At 36.5% G+C, this 20,881-nt stretch overlaps 3 protein-coding genes across 5 annotated transcripts in view; 2 read left to right on the top strand and 1 right to left on the bottom strand.

The window, feature by feature from the left end:
* LOC124167975 (protein O-mannosyl-transferase 2) overlaps positions 1–16,612 on the bottom strand; it is a 47,712-nt gene extending 31,100 nt beyond the window's left edge. The window contains exons 1-6 of the mRNA XM_046546051.1: positions 16,450–16,612; positions 16,280–16,372; positions 12,033–12,117; positions 11,614–11,718; positions 11,411–11,519; positions 1,122–1,230 (exon numbers count right to left, since the gene is read on the bottom strand). Of these exons, the coding sequence (XP_046402007.1) occupies positions 1,122–1,230; positions 11,411–11,519; positions 11,614–11,718; positions 12,033–12,117; positions 16,280–16,372; positions 16,450–16,505 (557 nt within the window). The 5' untranslated portion in view covers positions 16,506–16,612. The remainder of the gene's footprint in view (positions 1–1,121; positions 1,231–11,410; positions 11,520–11,613; positions 11,719–12,032; positions 12,118–16,279; positions 16,373–16,449) is intronic.
* Positions 8,236–10,992, top strand: LOC124167976. Of its 2 annotated transcripts, XM_046546053.1 has the most exons (3): positions 8,236–8,416; positions 8,753–8,911; positions 9,052–10,992. In XM_046546053.1, exons 2-3 carry the CDS (start codon positions 8,769–8,771, stop codon positions 10,871–10,873), a joined length of 1,965 nt encoding a protein of 654 aa, XP_046402009.1. In that variant the 5' UTR covers positions 8,236–8,416; positions 8,753–8,768; the 3' UTR covers positions 10,874–10,992. The 2 variants fall into 2 exon arrangements, with proteins under 2 accessions (XP_046402009.1, XP_046402010.1); XM_046546054.1 differs by lacking the exon at positions 8,236–8,416 and having other exon boundaries at positions 8,821–8,911; positions 9,041–10,992.
* A 297-nt stretch (positions 16,613–16,909) lies between the features above and the next one.
* Positions 16,910–20,792, top strand: LOC124167979 (probable maleylacetoacetate isomerase 2). Of its 2 annotated transcripts, none has more exons than XM_046546059.1 (7): positions 16,910–17,107; positions 17,236–17,287; positions 17,376–17,524; positions 17,609–17,686; positions 18,419–18,545; positions 18,621–18,723; positions 18,827–20,792. In XM_046546059.1, exons 1-7 carry the CDS (start codon positions 17,090–17,092, stop codon positions 18,957–18,959), a joined length of 660 nt encoding a protein of 219 aa, XP_046402015.1. In that variant the 5' UTR covers positions 16,910–17,089; the 3' UTR covers positions 18,960–20,792. The 2 variants fall into 2 exon arrangements, with proteins under 2 accessions (XP_046402015.1, XP_046402016.1); XM_046546060.1 differs by having other exon boundaries at positions 16,914–17,107; positions 18,833–20,792.
* The last annotated feature ends 89 nt before the right edge of the window (positions 20,793–20,881 follow it).

Raw genomic sequence — 20,881 nt, 5'->3', positions numbered from 1 at the left:
TGACGCGTGTGCCTCTACTTTCAATGTCTTTTTTCCATTTCTGAAGCACCGGTATTTTCTGGCTTCAATGTTTTTTATTCAAAATATCATTTCCACTAGGCATTCCCTCCATTATATTTTCTTCACAGCCCACCCACTGTCTTCCCAACAAATCTCGATCTTTACAACAGAATGAGCACATTACACGGAAATTCACGTGTAAATAATTACATATATACGTCCTCTAATTTGCATGGTAAGGCACAATTCGGAGTTTCGTTTAAAATTCATAAATTGATATTAAATTTTAAAAACCGTGAAGTAACCAAATAAAACAAATGGGGATAAAATGTAACAGTGATTTCAAAAATTAGAAGAGAGAAAATTTTTTGCCAACACTGGGACTCGAACCCAGGATATCAACTACAGGCTAGGGGACTAACGTCCTAGACTGCACCGCCACGGCCAGAGTTGAGAGGGAGCGCTTACTCAAGGGATGTCATGCTGTGCGAAATCTTTACATGCGAATATCTCTCGAACCCGGGCCTTTGTGGAAGAAAGCCGTGACACTTTTGCTATCTTACCTATATAGCTTTAGAAAATAACATCCGCATCCAGATCCCGAAAATCACTTTGGCGATGTCTCCTTGTTAGCGAATACCCCATGAACAGAAGTTAACCCTCTGAGGGCTAGTCTAAAAGTGATACATATCCTTAATTCTCCCTCTAATTCTATTAGGCATTTGGATTTTTTTGTGCAATTTGCGCATAGCGGGTGACTCTGTAAAGTTATCACCGTGGCTAGTTCCAGCATATGTAAATTAAGTAATTAGGGCTATTGAATCATAGACATACATCTTTATTTGGAAGAGCAAGACAAGGATAAAAATTCATAGGCGAATTTTACAAAAAAAAAACAAGAAAGGAGTGTTTCATCTAGATGAGTGAGCTAATGAGTGATTAAAAGACAAATAATATCACAATTGTCGAAAGGATAAATTTCACTTTGACACAACAAGAGATTTCATATTAGTTTACTTTTTACCACCACTAACTAAGGATGATATACTTCACACTCCCCAAAATATATATGCCTGTGAGTAACCAGTAACTACAAAGGAAAAATAACAATTTTTACCCACCTATTGCTACATGAGTGGAATTTCACTACACCCATAACAGATCCCGTAATGAAGAACAGCAATATTGGATCCAGCAATATATACTGGTTGAGTGTTAGCAGGCCAACATCTAAAGGAGAAATACACAGTGTTGTACTACAATACACATATATTTCACATAGAAATAAACTCACCAGCTTTTACAATTAAAATATTTATTGACTGTTATTCAGTTTGATCTATCAGGGGTCATAATCAGCCTTAAAATGAGATCTTCCACTACATATTAGTGAATTTTTCATAATTTCATTTACACAGGAAAAGCGTGTTTAATATGATTATGAAACATTATATTACTCCAGATTTAGGGGACCAAAAGGCCTTAGTGACAAACCTCAACAGCAATGGAATCGTTGACATTGTAATTGGTGCTGCCGCACTCAATTGGGAGATCACATTTTAATCATATTTAAGACCCAATATCACTTCCCATGCAGTCAATTAAAAGGATCTTCATTAAGAACAAATACTACTTGCCCTATTCAGAGGCGCAGCAAGAGGCAGGTTTTGAGGGATAAACCCTCACCCCCCAGAGCTCAGAGAAAATTTTAAGTTAAATCTATTTTAGTTAATAGCATTAATATTACTTTTAAAATAGTGTGTGGGTTAATAAAACTATAAATATGTAATATCCCTCAGAAGGACGTAAAACTATTTATTATAACATATTTTGAACCATTTACCTTAATTTTTCTCTGGGGGAGGCCCCCGCCTCTTACCCTAGCGGGTATGCCATACCCCCAGACCCTCCAGTATTAGTTACGCCTGAAACCCCCCCTAGCCTTAATTCCTAGCTGCGCCCCTGGCCCTATTCATAAATAGGTATTCGTACTTTTCCAACATATTTTTGACCACCACTTGTTGAGGTAGATATGCTTCAGTACTTCTCCAAACGGAAGCTATACTTAGTTGAAGACATTGCTTTCAGCTATTTAAGAGGATGCATCCATCTCACCTGACCAGTCTTTTTTATTGATTTATTGGTGGAGAAGAAAATAGCATCAAGCCATAAAACAGACAAACAGCTAGTCATTAGTCATAACTTCAAAGTTCTCAATAAAAATCCAATATGTCACCTTTTTCAAATACATGTAAAATATCCAATTTTAAATCGGGTATGTACATGATTAAAATTTAATAAATAATTTTCAAACAGAAATTTGTTTTCACCATTGATAGAAGATTTAAAATGTTCTGCTGCCCTCATATTCAAACTATGTCTTGTTTGTCCTACATAAAAACAATTACAGCCCCATGTGTTACAAGCAGACATAAATACACCACATTTTCCTTCATTTTAAAAACTATCATTGGAGTCTGAAAAACAAATCGCAACCAGATGAAGACTGTGTGTTCAGCTTTTTATGAGGATGCACCCCTCTTGCTAGACTGGTCTTTTTTAGCAATGCATTACTTCCTTAAAACTTAGGCTACCCTCATGAAATTTTCAAGGAATATACTTGTAATAGATCCTCGTCAACATTTGCCCGTTTCTCAAATTTGAAAATTTCACTTTACCTCAATTTCTTCTCACATGTAGACTTTTCAAATTTGGGAAATGTACAGGCAAAGGTACAAAATTGTCTCATGCCCTGAAATTTTCATGATGATTGCGTAAGTTTTAAATTATTAATATGTCAAAAAAAAGACAATGCATACATGAATGGCCAGTCAATAGGGAGGCATGCATCATCTCAATTCACTGAACTCTGAAAATCTAGTGCCCCATACCTTTTATTTTCGTGATCCAGACTTATACGAATATAAAACAGGATGCTATTTAAAATAGGAATGTTTAATTTGTGCCATGTATGTATCCAATTGTGTTTTGGTGCTGTTGAGCAATTAATAGATGAGCCAGTCTTGTTTGAGGTGTAGGAAGTGAGGTGTACAACAGTGTCCATCCTGGAATGTCAAGTTTCACGCAAAATATAAATTATGCTCATTAAATAAAGTAGATAAAATATGTGTTTAATTCATAACTCTGTACAATGGCTTGTTCTACTCCAGTCTTCTCTATGAAATATGGGGGATCTGCCCTATTATTAAGAATGTATCTATAAATTAAGTTACATAAAAAAAACAACATGTAATATAAGTATGTATGTACTGTATTTCTCCGGAAGTAGCTTCCCTTCCCAAGTTTTGAGGCTTTAGTTTTGGGGAAAAAAAAAAATGCATTTGAATAAAGTCTGCCTCCCATGCCTCTTATCATTACTTTTACCATGGGCACTTTTGGAATAAAAGGGTGACTATATTCAGATAAATATGGTATCATGCCCATTCTCATACAGCACAGAATTGATAACATTTACAGATTATCCGGGTATCATGCACATATCATACCATCCCAATGGAGTAATATGAACATAAAATGCTCATAATACACAAGTGATAATGGCTTAAAGTCCCGATGCCTCTTATCATTTGCATTTTATTCCAAATTTATGAATTTAAACAGGAGGATTTCGATGATATGCACATGAATCGCAGGTGCATATTTTGATTTTTTGCCCAGTAAAACTCACAATCTTGCTAATAATATTTTAATAACACTGAGACAATACAGGCAATTATGGGGATATTATTTGCAGCATTTCATGATCTAATACATGTATATAATGTGCAGGCAAGGAATTTACATGATACGTGCATATTTGATAAAATATTGCATATGATTTTAACCGTCTATTTATTCATCCTGCAAATGGAATAAAGTCTGAATGTGCTCTATGGGTTGTTGCCCTCCATTTAAGAGTTTTGAAATCTTAAGTGTGCATCGTGTGTATGTATATACTTTTTATTGTGTTGTTCATGAAAAAAAATGAAGTAAATCTCACTTGGAATGACACCTTCCATTCATATGAAACCAGGAGAAGAGACTAATACGTAAAATCAACAAACTTAGCCCTAACATCAAAAGGCCCGGATTTCATATGTAACACATTGTCTAATAACTTACCTGCCTCCATAAAAAGTGTAAATACATAGATAGTCAGTTTACAAAAAGGCTGTCCCATCATACCTTGTACAAAAGTGTTTTTATAGTATTAAAGAATATTTCTGTGAATCATAATCTTTACTAGGGATGTGCGAGTAGTACTTCTTGATCTCGAGTCGAGTATCGAGTCAAGTTGAAAACTACTCGCAAGTATTAAGTCGAGTCGAGTATGGTAACTCATGGACCAGGCAATACAACAATTCATGCCCCAACATAGGTATTCTCATTTTTCCAATTCCCTTGTTAACTTTCTAATCTGAATGTTAAGCCTAACGTTACAAGGAAAATATGATGAAGAAACGTTGGTGGTAATTGTGTCAGAATCAGGAGATGAATGAAAATTAATGTACCTTAAAAAGATATTCACATGTAAAGATTTCACGCACCACGACTTTTCTTGAGTAATCGCTCCCTCTCAACTACCGCAGTAGCCGAGTGGTCGGAGGCACTACTCGGCTAGTGGCGAGGATGAGCACATTACCCAGAAATTCACGTGTAATTACGTATGTCCTCAAAGTTTCGTGGTAAGGCACAGTTCAGAGTTCCATTTAAAATCCTTTAACTTATATGAAAATAAAAAAATCGCCAAGCAGCTACATAAAATGAATGGGGATGGGTCGTAACAGTGATTTCTAAAATTATAAGAGAGAAAAAAATTGCAACCATTAGGACTCGAACCCTGGACGCACACAGTAAAAGGCAATGGAGTGGTGCCTCTGACCACTCAGCCACCGCAGCAGTTGAGAGGGAGCAAAAATAACATATAATTGAAACTAGGCTCCCGTGTGAAAAAAATGGGTAACAACTGACACTTCCGCATTGCAGAAAAAGATTTCCATGGAGAAAAAGAAAATTTTCATCGAAAATCATGGTGAACAGAAGGCTTTTGTAAAATGAAAAGTAGAAACAAATTATGAAAAAAGTGCCACGTCCAAGAATCGAACCTAGGACATCGAACCAGGTAGGAGTCAAATACCGTAACCACCAGGCTACCGCTCCTTAAGGAACAATACGGTGGTTTCCTATTATTTTTTTATTGCCTAAATCGAAAGATTATTACTCCCGGAGTGTGAATTTCATGCTCTTAGATTTTCGAATGACTATTTCGAATCGATACCTATTTTTCGCACACGAAAACGCGATGGCTAAGTAGGAATGATGGGAAAAGTCCGTGTGACGTATTTCTGGTTCCAGCTGTCGGCGTGTGAGGTGACCTTGGGGCGAGGCTTGAGCGCTGATACGACGCAGGCTGCTAGCAGGTAGCTGAGTACCCAGCTAGCAGGTAGCGCTTGGCTTCAATAAGGGTTATTATTCCCCTATCAAACGAAGGAAACTTTCCGAACTTAGGTAATTTTAATGTGTGATTATTAAGAGATGTTTCTCTGAGCTCTGTGCCTCATGCATGCATTAGTAATCTCAGACAATATAAAACTCCTATCTACTCGTATAGAAACTAGGTCACAGTGACGTCACGTGGAGTGGAATCGCATGGGTGCCAATCTGGCCTTTTTCAAATGAGGTTAAAATTGACTGTTGCCATTTGTCTAAATTAGGATTTCTAAAACCAAATAATTTGTATATTATCCTCTTCCCTACGCAGGGCGTGATTTCACGGTCTGAACTTTCTGATGCTAAAGAAGGAAGGCCGGATTTTCACGGCTTGAATTTTTCGAAGCAAATGGCCAAAGGCCGTGTTTTCACGGTTTCGCGGTCAAGAATGCCAAGTGGGTCCCAACGGCCATTAGGGTCCCTCGGCACGAGAGGTCCGACCCTTTCCTATTGTCCGTGTGGGGATTACCTCGGCCCATTCCGGCTCTCAGTGTCCCACTCAAGGAAGGTGCTCATGGTCACTTATTTGTTTATAAGTTAAAATAACTAAAAACGTTCATGTTGCATTTATTAAAAATCAATGCGAGGAATTACATTCTGTATGTTCTGCTGATTGGTTCCAAATTTTAAACGGAATTCTAGCGTTCATATTAACGGAGTTGATTATCACGTAGAACAATTTTTGTAGACACTAAGGTTAGATGTCTAATTGTTATTTTTATAACTTACTAGCAAGTTTATAGGAGCGATATTGTAATGATTTACATCTAAAATATACGTTACTCTGTTAGCTACATTCTGAGTGTACATTTGCCGTGAAATTCGATAGAATATCTGATTTAACTTCTATGAAAAAAAGCCCTCTTAATGTAATAAAATATGATACTCTCAGTTCTTTGTCGTGAGCCAAAATTACAGCGACTATTTTCAATAACCTCTTACCAACCTTTGAATACAAAGGTATTATAAACGAATTTCGCTATAAATACTGATTAATGCATATCCTAAAAATTCGTAAATTTAATGTACCAATAGGGAATGTTTTACGTAGACACATATTGTGAGAAGCATTCCATACCATTGCAGGAAAGAGCACTGCCCTACCCAGGTAATTACTCTCATACCTTGGTTCTCTGGTCAGGTTACATTTAGGTGGTCTCCACTGTACACCTCACAGGCTTACTTCGGGATACATTAGCGCATTAATGTTTTCTTGGAAAAACTTATTACCCTCCAACTGGCACATCTAAGAGTAGATTGGTGCAAGTATTTTCCTACTGAAATATGTACGAGGAAGATGATAACCTTACTCTTCTCGGAAAAGCTCATTTGGCTATGATATAATGCCGTTTTGCTGAAATCCCTAAAAATAACTGTAGAACTTCGTTTAAAATTTCTATAGGCATTGCAAAATGAAAGGCATACATTAATGAACTGACATTTAATGCAATAGTAACAATTTAAAAAAATTACAATCGAACTAGTAACAATAAACTGACCGCAAAAGTACGCCGTGATGGGCTGCCTGCGGGAAAAGGGTCGAGGATTATATTTGCCCAGTTGCTGGGGAAAGGGTACGGCACCCCGCTAGAAAAGGTCATTAAGTGGAGGGAGCGACTACCTGGACGAATCGTTGCCAAGAAACAACTCCGTACGGGGCGAAAAAGAAATGCTCAACGCCTTCGTACAGCCAAAAGCAACTTCCCGTGAAGGAGCCCGGCGCGAAAAGGTTATGAATACACTAATGGTGGGTAAGGAATCGTAATCAATGCATTTCGTTTTCTTTGATGAAGGAAACTACCCTATTGTTGTTGTTAGTGCATTTCTAAGGGAATATAATTAACCTGTAAATGTTTAACTGCATTTTTTGTTTAAACTATTGGTTATATAACCCCATTTGGTGGGTGATTCTTGGACAGCTCCCAATGGACAATAACACTACAAAGTTTGATTGAAATCTGAGACCCACTTTCGTGACACTCCCCTTGTAAGACTTTCTGGGTAAACGATTCTGGTTAATTCTTCTCGGGTTTTCAACAAGGTTAGGGTCTTCATAATGCATGCCCACCATGGGCAGATTAAGGTCACTGTTTGAGGGGGAGTTCATCACATTCTGCAGGGTCTTTGTGGTACGCAATACCACTCGGCAATAATGCGTCTGTGGTCTGACCAATCAATCAATCAGTTTATTTGTCATTAAATGATATAAATCACTGTCAATTATATCTTTTCAATCATTTGACATTGTCAAAAGATTGAAAAGATGCAATGAAAATGAAAAGACAGTGATATGATAGACATGAAGGTTATCAATTTATTTATTATTTTTAAACATTGTTTTGAGGCTGAAATAGAACCTTTCATTCACCTTAAAGATTGTCATTTTTTCAATTTTTCCATAAATTACAGAAGGTGTGGCCATCCCCACTTTCTACCCTCCTACTTAATCTGCCAACATCATCATCCATCATACTGACCCTTACCTGGCTGGAAACCAGAGAAGAATTCGCCCACCACTTTGATTTCATAGCATGCCCATAGTTTGGTCCCTTCAAACATGTAAAATCATTGCAGAGTTTTTTAATCTTGTGGAATTCTAACACATTATTAAATTCAAAGTTATTGCCAATTTTTCAAATAAATAAATAAATAATGACTCTCTTAATTTCATTTTGCATTTTTTACACAGACCAGAAGATGATACAAAATGCAGAGAAACTGGTCTTAAAGAAAAATTAGAGTAGGGGAGGGTGGGGCACAGTGAAACATGGGGCAGGGTGAAACAATTCAAATTTCCCTCCTCCTGACAATTCTATGAATTAGTGCTCTCTGTGTTATATTAAGGAACTAACACCACAACAGCTGCTGCAGTCTCATGGCTTGTGCTCTTCTAGTCTCCTGTTGATGGATCAAAACCTATTTTAAGGTGAGAAAAGTAAATAATTCCAAAGAATTATTTCACACTGACAAACTTTTCCTTTTCATGGGAAATCTTAACTTATCATTGTATTTACTGTTACCATTTCTTAAGTTTTGGAGACCACCAAACATATTTCTATATCTTCATTTGTTTTCATGCAGTAAGTTTATTTATTCAAGATGGCCTGGTGGGGCACACTGAAACAAGATAAATGGGGCACAGTGAAACATGTTTCACTGTGCCCCATGTCTCATTTAGGAAGAACTATTTGACTTGAAATATGCAGTGTGGATTACTATAGTAATTATTATTGTTATTCTGATGGAATTTCATTATTTTCAGAATAAAGATTCCAAAAATGAGGAATAGAATAAGAAAGAGCCATATTGGATCCTTCACAGATGGTGAAATGCGCGCTGCAGTTCATCTTGTTCTGCATGAAAACTATTCAATCAGGAAAGCAGCCAAAGAATGTAATGTCAATTATGTAACACTCAGTCGGTATGTTTATTTGTTTTTTGCATGTGAACATCTTGTAACATTGAAAGTTTTCTGAAAATTTTTTTAAATTTCAAATAAACAGTAAACGTAAACTGACATTCAAATTTTCCAAATAATAATTTTGAAAAGATTCTTTTCAGGTATGTGAGTAAGCAAAAAAAGGCTAGTGATGAAGGGACTGGTGAACATGTTCGCATGACACCAAAATATCAATCCAGATTGATTTTTACAGCTGAACAAGAAAAGTGCTTGGCTGACTATTTGATAACATGCTCAAAACTCTGTTATGGTCAGTCGACTCGTAACACTCGAGAGCTAGCTTATGAAATGGCAGTGGTGAACTCTATACAAGTGCCAAAAAACTGGCATGATGACTCTGCTGCAGGTTTAGACTGGCTACGATTGTTCTTGAAGCGAAATCCAAATTTAAGCATTCGGCAGCCTGAAAACTGTTCTCTTTCTCGTTGCACATCATTTAATGCACACACAGTGAAAACATTTTTTGACAATCTTGGTGCAGCCTTAAGACGTTCAGAATGTTTTGGTGATGGTTCCAGAATATGGAATCTAGATGAAACTGGTACCTCAACAGTCGTAAATAAGTCTGCCAAGGTGATTGCAGAAAAGGGATCCAAAGGGGTAAATAATGTAACAGCAGGTGAAAGGGGAACTCTAGTTACTACATGCTGTTTTGTGAGTGCATCCGGAAACACCATACCCCCTGCATTTGTTTTCCCAAGGGTCAAGTTCAGTGATCATATGTTGATCAATGCCCCTCCTGGCTCTCTTGGACTGACATCGAAAAGTGGTTGGATGACAGCAGAAATATTTCCTGAAGTTATTAAGCACTTCATCAAACATACAAAAACAAGTAAAGAAGACCCTACACTGCTAATAATGGATAATCACCAAAGCCATATTAGTATACAAGTAATAGATTTGGCAAAAGAGTATGGCATAATGATTGTGACTCTTCCACCTCATTGCAGTGCCAAATTACAGCCCTTGGATGTTTCCTGTTATGCTCCATTTAAGACCTATTATGCCGCAGCAGTTGATTCCTGGAACAAAAGCAATCCAGGTAAAGCTCTTTCCATCTACCATATTGCAGGATGCGTCAATTTTGCCCATCAAAAGGCTATGACTCCAGCTACTATTATTAATGGATTCAAAAAAACTGGAATATATCCATATAATAGGCACATTTTCACCGAGGCAGATTTCTTGAGTAGTTCTGTAACAGACCAGCCTTCTCCTGAAACTGAAGAGTGTGACTTATTGAGCCAAGAATTAAGAGCAACTGCAAGTACTTCCAGTTTAAACAATGGTCAAGGTGAAGATAAAAGAACTTTTCAAAGTCCTGCTCAGTTCAAGGGCTATCCTAAAGCCGCTCCAAGGAAAAATTCAACCAGGAAAAGAGAACCAGGCAAAAGTATGATCATAACAGACACACCAGAAAAAATCCGTATGATGGAAAAGAAAAATACAGCTATAGGAAAAAAAACTTCTGAGGCAACTAAATCATGCAGAAGTTTATTTAATGCCAATGTTGCCATTGATAACTGTGAGGGGCCCCATCAAAATTCAGACACCACGTCAGAGGGAGGACTTTCAAACCCCTTGGAAGGTAATGAGGATATTTTAGAAGGTTTTGGAAATAAAGTAGGTACAGTAAAAGTTGGTGATTATGTTTTGATTGAGTTTTCATCGAAGAAAAAATTCTACTATGTAGGTAGAATAATTAAAGAAGCAAGAAAACACAATGGCGCTGAAGTTACATATTTACGAAAAAGTTCCAAAGTGCCAAATTCATTTTTTTTCCCACATATTGAAGATATAGCATCTGTCAGCATGAAAGACATTAAATTAGTTTTACCACCTCCTTCTTATCGCAAAGGAACTGCAAGAATGAAAAGGTTTATTTCATTTAAAATTTCATTTGCCAATTTAGATGTTCGTTAAGCTTCTAATTATCACTGACTAAGGTGCAGTTTGTTTCATGTTTTTTAATCCATTACTGTATTCATGCATTGTGAGTTTCATTCTAGTGAAAATATTGCCAAAGGTAAAAATAAATGGTATTATAAAATCTGAAAAAATGTGTTTCACTGTGCCCCATAAGTAAAAAAGGCCCTGTTTCACTGTGCCCCACACATGGGGCACAGTGAAACAATTGACATATCACTACAAAAATTGATGTAAATCCATTGCTTTTTTAAATAATTCCATTTTTTAAAGTAGGAATAGTGAAGAAAATGACAAGCACCATTTATATATTTTCATTGTTATTTTATTTTCAAAAGCAATGTTTTTATAGGCAAAATAATAATTTTTGTTTCACTGTGCCCCACCCTCCCCTACATATATAGAAAAATTTATATTCATGGAATTTCTAATGAGTAAAATCAAGATTTTACGGCATTCGAAAACTGGACAAGTACATAACAATCCATATATTATTATGAATTATCAATTATTAAAGAAGAAGTGAGAACATACCAAACAGAATGAATGAGGCTGAGAGGGCAGCTGCACTGAGGGAGTGGGTAAGTTCCCAGACAGTGACAAACCCAAATGGGACAATGCAAGCTCCAAGAAATGTGCAAAACTGTAAGGATTGAACAATGAAAATTATGAAGAGATTAACTCTGAATCCATTCATCCTGGGCTTTCCGTAGACTACACAATTGAAGAATACTTACCACTCTCATCCCAATATAATTTACACCTTCATATTTATCACCTGGTTTCTCAAAAGCAAACTTTCCATCATAGCCAGTCAAATATCCTGAGAGACCAATCAACATCTGTGGAAATAAATATGATAATTTGATTGCTAAGAAAATAAGAACACATAGTTTAAAAAATATTTCATTGAGCAAAATTTTGAAAACCTGGTGAGACCTAAATGAAATTGCACATTTGTCTCATACTTAACATTTTGCTTTGAATATATTCCCCAGTTATAGCTTAAAGTATCAAAGAGAAAAGTTATGCCAGGATTATATTTGGGACAATTAAATTTATTCAAATAATGAGCCCTTGTAGACTACATACAAGTAAATACGGAATGACTCCAATTTGATGCCATTATAGTTTAAGATGAAATCATATATCTCACCTTTCCAAGTGGTGGATGGACATCAAAGAAAAACGTCCTATTTATGTACCAACTTCCCATTTTTCCAAAGTGAGTTTCATCCCAGCTGAAATGATATGAAAAACTGTTTAAATGCATTAACCTTTTTAGAAGCTCAAGCCCTAATGCCTTATTTACAGGAGGGGTTCAACAAAAAACCCTCTCTCTACAAAGAATGTGACTAAAATGTAACCACCATAAACAGTCTTCATCACAGATAAGGAATCAGGTTCATCCTTTCTTTCACCAGAGTTCATTCATTGAGAACTCTTAATAATATTTGAAAATTCAAATATTTTTTTTCATTTGCAAAACTGCTGCTATTGCAAAGCATTTTTAATTTCAAACCATCTTTGCCAACCTTTCTGTTAATGTGGCTACTATATGAATGATTGTTTAATATTTCACGTCTTTATATGAGCAGGCGATGCATATGTGCGGAATTTTAATCGTCATTAACTCAATAAGTCACTCCTATTTGGTTACCAAGTTGCTACAATTTTGTTCAACTACCTGCTCATTATGAACATTTATTTTTAAGTACTTTGCTATAGAAAGGGTTTTATTAAATGAGCATTTATCTTGACTGGATGTACAAGGTGTTTTACCCCTTGAACTACCAGGATGTCATCTTCTTTAGCAGAGTTTTGCTGGCCTAAAAGGACAAGGTGGTGTATATCAGTGGCGCAGCGAGGGGGGGTTTTGGGGGATAAAACCCCCCTCAGAGCTCCAAGAAGTTTTTAAGTTCAACCCATTTTGCTTAATTGGATTGATATTACCAATGGAATAGTGTAAGGATTAATAAAATATCCCTCAGAAAGCCGTAAAACTCACGATTTTGAACCATTTATTTTAAAATTCCGCAATTTATTATTTTCGCACCTACCGCTTATCCTGGTGGGTATTCCATACCCCCACACACCCCGGTATTAGTTGCACCTAAACCCCCCCCAGCCTTAATTCCTAGCTGCGTCCCTGGTGTATATTACATACAATGACTCACAGCAGCATGTTTGTGTGCATAGTAAAAGTCCTGGGGCTGAAACTAGAATTTTGAATGCAAAGACATTTACCGTAAGCATTGGAAACATTCTGGGTAAGTGAGTGCTCAGAGCACTACCACAACAGCTGAGAAATTACTCCCTAAATGCGACCACTGCATAGCAACCTCAGAGTGAGTTCAGTCATTTTTTCAAGCAGTCTTCAAAACCACTACTTACCTGAGCACTTTCTGCTGATTAGTAGGAGGTCAAATGTTATTATAGGAGACCAATAGTGTGTTGCTTTTATGATTTAAATGTCCCTATGTAGCGCTTTGAAAACAGCAAACACATTAAGATGAGACATAATTTGATTAAAGATTTAGTTAATAAAGAAGAAATCCAAACACAATATTCAAAAATTGAAGAAAATATAGGTGATGTATTAACTAAAGCCTTACACTTAGAAACATTGAACAAATTTAGAAATGAAAAACAAATCAATTCAGTTCATTCTGTAAAAGGATTATTAATGACAATACCAATATCTGTGTTAAAATAAATACCACACAAAATTGAGGAGGAGAGTTAGAAACATAAGAAACGTTTGAAAGATGTAACTTTCTCCCAATGTATGGCTGATGCAAAGTTCTCAGGTTTCCATCCAGGTTAGATCCTCATGTTTGGGAGGTCATCCATGGAGGCTCTAACTTGGATGGCAGCCCTATAACATTAACTAGCCTGTAAATGACATAAGAAATATTTATATTTGTTCACATAGAGTTTATCAGTTTATTATTATTATTGTTATGAATATGCCAATAAATCTTAAATCTTTCAGAAAGAAAAAATAATACTTCCATAACTGTGAATTACAATTTCCAAAACCGCCCACTCAACTTTTTCCTTCAGCGAGGCTGAGAATATGCTATACATATATGTATCGATCCACTCTCATACTGAGCGAGAGCTCTCACTCCCCCCTGAATACACCCATCATTCAAGGAAGCCTTGCTTTAGCCTCATGAGTAAGTATGAGCTCCAAATTGCTGTCCTGTCACATTGCATGCCTTAGATCACAACCCATCTTGATCTCTAGAGCCAAAAAACTCCAGAGGGGAAGAGGACGTCTAGGTGGTTAGGAGGTAGGACACCTCGCAAGACATTGGGGAATCCACGTTCGAATCCCACTGAGACAAATATTAATTCAGTTCCACTAGAAAAATCCTCATAGACTAGGTGGTTATGGCACAGGTGTAACTAGTTTCAACTGCCATAGAGAAAAGAGGACTAATTTCAAAAAGGAGCAATAATTCACCTTGAACAAAATATCCATAAAATTTATGGCAAGAGATCTCGCCAATTAAGATATCAAGTTTTCTTCTAGCCTTTTGGATTCATCAGCAGCTTTCGAGGACAAACTAATAGCATATGCTGCCAAGCAAGGCAGCTTATTAGTGCCTATAGGGCTATGGGGATTTAGTTAAACCTTGAACATTAAGATGTTCAGTGCAGACATTTTTTAAAAATTTGGTTTGAAAATCAGTAAAGAAAAATGATTTTTATTCTGTGTAGCTTTCACACTTAAAGTGCAACTACAGGTAACTTTATCATGTTTATTGTTGACAAGACTTGCTAAAACCTGTTTTCCCCACCCTACACTAGAAGTCGTGTCGACACATGTAACTGAACTCGAGACATATATTTTCATCCAGTGAGCGTTGGGAATTCAACCAAATCTTTCTCACACACTTGACCCACAGAAATTAAGTCAGACAAGAGCATCTTGGGAGAGTGAGATGTTCCATATATGGTGTTTTATGTGCAATGCTGAGAACTATCATCTAGTAGTGACCCCTGTCTGGTAAATATATTGCAAAGCAGTGGCGGATACAGAAAAAACTCAAGGGGGGGGGCGCAACATATCTTGAGTTGTCTTTACTTTTATCGTAATAAAAGATGACCAAGTCGCAGGCAAAGTATATGAAAATTTTATTTAAAGTGATTATAAACATGTAAAAGACAATGCCATCTTATGATATAAAAAAGTTACAATTGTGGTTTTGCAATGTTCGGCAATTCAAGTGGACCCGCAAGGGGGGGGGCACACACCCCCTGCGCCCCCATCTGTATCCGCCACTGTTGCAAAGGTGACCATAATAATATTATTGGGTTATTAAGATGACTTATTGAATATATTTCCATTGAATATAAAGCTCTATTAAGGCCAGCAACTTGAAAATTATTAAATAGAACCATGGGGCTATTAAAAATACTGAACTGATAAATTGCAAGGGACCATAAAAGTCACAGGATTCAATATGTATTGGCTAAAATTCCACATAATGTTTTATTTGCCCTTTGCCTTGAACTCCGCCATACCCAGTCACAAATCTGAGAGAAATTTCTGTGGATTCAGTTATACGAAGGACAAGACTATGAGAAACATCCATTCAGAAAATCATACTCTGCAGTATTGAAATTCCAAAGCATACATATCAAGTGCATAGAATATATTTAATGATAAATCATTTGTTAAATAGTGTGGCAAGTGATATAATTACATATAATACTACATCATACCGAGGATAATTGTAAACATTTTTGCTTCCGAAAGCCTGAACATTACAATGACACATAGGTACTTAATCAAATAGCAACTTTTCTAAATCATATTATGACACTATGCAATGTCGAAATACATGCTATCGCATAGAAAGTAGATCACCTTCAACAGAGCAGGGCTTTATGCTTAATAAAATGACAAGACCATTGTCATAAGATCTTTATTTGTATTCTTTCCCTAATTGTATATTTTCTTAATAAAAGAATCAAAAATGTTGAAAAACGTAGTATTAACTATATAAATACTGATTTTTGTTCATGTGTGTAGCATAAAGGGTAGGAGAAGACCAAACACAAGAGAAAATGCGATCCACTATATTTATACGTTATTAAAAAAATATCACCCTTTCGGTCAAGGAACTCATCTAATGCTGACGAGGCCGAGTATTTCAAAAATTATTTATGCCAGTATATATAATGGCTCATAAATACAGACATTCAAGTCTCGTCTCTTAATCATTATCCGCTACCAATAAGACACACAAGAAATGAGCCATGAGAATACACATCCATCACTTAGAAGAGCTGAAACAATACAACACCCATTTCCTCGAAAGTGTTCATCTCTGGTAGACCACTAATTCTACTCTAACACAGTAAATAATTTTGCAATTTAGCTCTTACCAAACATGATCGGGTTCGCTCACTTTATAAAACCTAATCCAGGTAGTTAACATCAGTAATGAAATGAATACGATCCACCAATTCCTGTGAAAACTAAAAGAAGTCATCGCAATTAGGTTCAACTAATGCCGTTAACACATTTAATCTTCTGAAAACTCAACTCTTAGTACCTAGTTTCCTTTCCCAGTACTTTATCATGCTTCTCGACAACGACATTCTTCGACATTTTTACAAAAATTATAAGGCAGCACTTCCCCGGGGAATATTTAAACACGTATACAATGCAGTTGAGGCCACCCCACCTCAAAATTTCGATGGAATGCGATGTTGTCGTTCATACCTTCCATAACCCCCATTATTCTATACCTTCTTCTGCATGGAAAAATCCATGATAAAGGTCGATCAGTGCACAGTCAGGGACTATTCTAGCATAATCAATAAGATATGCCGCTGGCAACAAAGGGCAAACATCATGAGTTGAATGCCAAGCTACAATAATTTGCATTAATTGGCAACATTGATAACTGTACCCTCGTCTGCTGCTGCGTTTACGTTTGACTTTCTTCAACTGTTTTATTTAGATAAGTTTTAAGACTTCAACGCCAACGGCGCTGGTAATAATTTCGATCTGAGGCACGCTGCGCCAATAGGCCAATAGAATTCAGAAAGGACTTTCATTTTACGTATGCGACTGTGGTGAAGCTGGTATTTTGGCGTCCCAGGTCGCTTTTATTGGTCAAGTGTTTAAATTATACTCTTTCTTGAACTAGATTTTTATTTCTTAAGTGATTCGAACATTACCGGAGCAAGATGTCTGTCATGGGAAAGGTAATATCCTAGCGTCTTTCTTAAGTCTGTGTGACATTGATCGTGCCTGTCATGGGCACCACTAGTATTTAACATCGTAGATGCGTACTTTACAGTGACCATTTTATCGTCAAATTATTATTTTTCAGCCGCTGCTTTACTCGTATTGGCGAAGTACTTGCTCATGGAGAGTGAGGATAGGTGAGAAAAGTGTATTGTTTGGCTTATTTGAAATATGATTTTTTTTTCGATTGTGATCAATGAATTCTATTTCGATATTTACCTCCAGCGCTGAATTTGAAAGAAATTCCATACGACATCAAGCCTGTCAGTTTAATAAAAGCCGGCGGAGAGCAACACTCAAATGAATATCGTGATATTAACCCGATGGAGCAAGTGCCAGCCTTAGTGATCGACGGTCACACACTGGTTGAATCTGTGAGTGCTTCTAGTTGTGTTTCTTGGCACCATTGCTATTAGAATTTATTTTCTTTTTTAAACAAGTTATTTTATTATACTTAGCTCAACATAATGCATTACCTGGAAGAAACGAGACCGCACAGGCCTTTGATGCCGCAGGATGTTCACAAACGAGCTAAGGTCAGTACTAAATAATAGTTTATCCGGATTCATTAGGGTTTTGTCGCATCACCAGTTCTTGTCGGATGGCCATCTAATTAAGAATGTATCACGTATTTAAACATTGCTGGATAAGGACGAAAGCGCAGATACTTCAATTATATAAATGGTGTGAATGGCACTACGTTCACATCGGCGTCCACAACATATGACAACAGACGATCGAATCTACAGGCAGCTAGGTGATGTATTTTTTCATAAAAAAATTCGTCTATACAAATTATGTAAAATCAGGGTGAATGGGTACCGTGATATTGATGTGGGCGGGCCGGAACATGCTGGGGTGGGGAATGGTGTTTGACCAAAGGACACTTATTTCCGTGTCGTTCCAAAGTGTATATTCGGAAAATAACTTTTTAGGCTCTAGATAATGTACTTTCCTCTAGCGGTGCCCAAGACTGCACGCATTCTTATTATCTTTTATGTCGCATGTGGATTCGATCCTCTGTTATGGTAGTCGCTGTAAAATTCCCTTATTGAGATTAATGCCAATAATCTAAGCGTTATCGCAGTGTTTTCGTCCGTATCTAGGGTTGTTTAAAGTGTGAAATAATTTAAGCATCCTAAATTCGGTGGCCATACTTAAACCGTGTACTATTATATTATTAAAATGTTTGCCGCAGTGTCTTTTTTGTAATGAAAATTCCCAGCAACCTGCATCTCATTCATGGGCCATGTTCATTCGCAATTTAGGTCCGTGAAATATGCGAGGTTATTGCCTCGGGTATTCAGCCTTTGCAAAATCTCATTGTACTCGTGTATGTGGGCGAGGAAAAGAAAAAGGAATGGGCTCAACATTGGATCAACAGAGGATTTCGAGGTAAGTATGAAAGATATAAGTTCTTATTTCTTGTGACCCTCTGACTGGATGGTGATATTTTACTTATTCTTTCAGCTGTGGAGAAACTGCTTTCCTCATGTGCTGGAAAGTACTGTGTTGGTGACGAGCTAACTCTAGCAGATTGCTGTCTAATTCCTCAAATATTCAATGCCAGGAGGTAATTAAAATTCATTGCACATAGCTCTTCCCAATTCAATAAAACGTGTGAGTGTGGTGTATGTTTTACGACCTTATCTAATGGGGTAAATTACTCAATACTGTTTCAGATTCCATGTTGATCTTAGGCCTTTCCCCACAATTCTTCGCATCGACCGGGAGTTGGAGAATCACCCTGCATTTCGTGCAGCACACCCATCGAGCCAGCCAGATTGCCCTCCAGAAGCAACCAAGTAATGTGCTGTGTGCAGTTTGGTGGTTAGCTAATGGTTTGGGATTCTGCCGAATGAGGGTTGGTGGGAGGTCATTGGTTAACAAGGGGGAAATGGAAGGAGTGCCAATTTGAAAAAAAAATAAGATGCATAAGTCCGAAGATTTTTTTGGATAAGAATATGTAACTCTAAATCGAGGATATTGAGTGATAGCATTTAAGTGTTATTTTGGAGTATTACATAAAAGAGCGGAGGATATACAAAAGTACAAAAATTGATCTTTTATCCTACCTATATCTTTTTATTATTTTTACTACTTTTTTGGATTAGCTGTAAGTTAATCGTCAATGGACCATTTTCAGTTATAAGTGCATTTGACTATATATATATATTTGTGTTCACTGTTAGATTCTGAAATATTTTTACAAGGCATTTTGATTGCCAGTAATATAGAAATGTTAGCTGTAAAAATATCACAGGTGGTAAATTTTGTTCTTTTTATGTAATGTTTAGTATAAAGAGATTATTTTTACTGTGGGTGATTATGGCTCAACAGAAAAGTTCTGTCAGCATGCTTCTGATGGAATCCAAACAGTATTTTGAATGATATACATTCACGATTATATACATAACCACTAATCTAAAAAATGTGACTTTTGTCAGTTTTCTAAACATTTTTTAATTCCAAAGGAAACTAATGAAGCAGCTCAAGTCTTTCTCTGTAACAAAAAATTCATTACGTCAACTCAATTGTCTTTGTTGAAGCTGTTGGAAGAGACTGATTTGTAGCTCTCTTTTTTCAAATATTTACAAATTGTGTAAGCTTGTAAGCGTGATGACTGGAACTTTAGTTATAGAAGGCTAGATTGACTGATAGTATTGCAGAATTTAACATGAAGTATGCTGTGTGCTTTTAAGGATATCTTTAACATATTTTATGAAGTATATTAACTGCATCACACGGATCAATCTCTTTCCTCTTAGCTGTTTCGATAAGCTCTTTGTATTTTATTGATGAAAAGGTGTGTGCTGTATATGTAGGATTAAGATTTCCTAAGGCATTTAATATATGGGGAGTTTACTCTTGAGAACAAACGATTTGCTTTTTATACTGGATTTACACATGTCTTTATTTGATGTTTTTTATAAATATAGCGTATTAATTGCCAATTGTTAAACTCAGTGTGGCAGACGATTTGAAAAAAGTTTTGCACATTTCAATGTGACTTTTGTAAATTTTTTTAAACAGTGATTGTGATATGTAAACTGTGGCTAGGTATTGCTAGGCACTTCATTATTATCATGTTCAGGAAATTATTCTTACAAATGTGGAAACTCCCTCATGGCATAACCCCATATATTTTTTTACTGTATGCCTATCTCCTTTTTCAATGGCACAATAGGGTTTGGTTGGTCATAGTGTGTTCATGAGTGTATACATGTTGTACCATGATGTTGTAAACTGCTCAACCAATTTGAAGATGCTTTCAATACAATGTGACCCTAACACTCCAAAAATACCTATTATCACCCTTGCCATCAACTTATCTCCCTCTCTTAACTCCTTCCCATTACTGTGTCACCTATTGCAGTTTAGACTGCTTGATTCTTATTGCAGTCCCAACTCCCCCATTACCTTTTACACACCCTCTTCGGCAACACCCTCCATATCCCCCGAAAGGGTTATATTATCCCCTTAAAATAATGTGTGTGGTTCTTTGCATTTGCATCTAGTGTTGCTTTTGAACTGACATATTATCCATGCTTTCCATAGATATAAAATAAAAAGAATTGTCCACATTGAAGTAGCCTCATCCTGCTTAATAAATAAAGTTGTGAGTCATCACAATGAAGCAAATTTGGAAGGATTTTTTTTTCCACTCTCATTTCTTAGTTGAAAAGACTGTGGGTTATGACTCCACCTGAAGAATTCCACAAATCTTTCAA

Source organism: Ischnura elegans, chromosome 11 (assembly GCF_921293095.1).
Source record: "Ischnura elegans chromosome 11, ioIscEleg1.1, whole genome shotgun sequence".
NCBI lineage: Eukaryota > Metazoa > Arthropoda > Insecta > Odonata > Coenagrionidae > Ischnura > Ischnura elegans.
This window is presented reverse-complemented; position numbering and strand designations above follow the sequence as displayed.

Bases quoted from the DNA above. Each gene is read 5' to 3' on its own strand.
- LOC124167979 (XM_046546059.1), top strand. The intron at 18,546-18,620 runs GTAAGTATGAAA...TTATTCTTTCAG, and splicing joins GATCAACAGAGGATTTCGAG to CTGTGGAGAAACTGCTTTCC. The intron at 18,724-18,826 runs GTAATTAAAATT...TACTCAATACTG, and splicing joins CAAATATTCAATGCCAGGAG to TTTCAGATTCCATGTTGATC.
- LOC124167976 (XM_046546053.1), top strand. From the start codon at position 8,769: ATGAGGAATAGAATAAGAAAGAGCCATATTGGATCCTTCACAGATGGT. The intron at 8,912-9,051 runs GTATGTTTATTT...GATTCTTTTCAG, and splicing joins AATTATGTAACACTCAGTCG to GTATGTGAGTAAGCAAAAAA.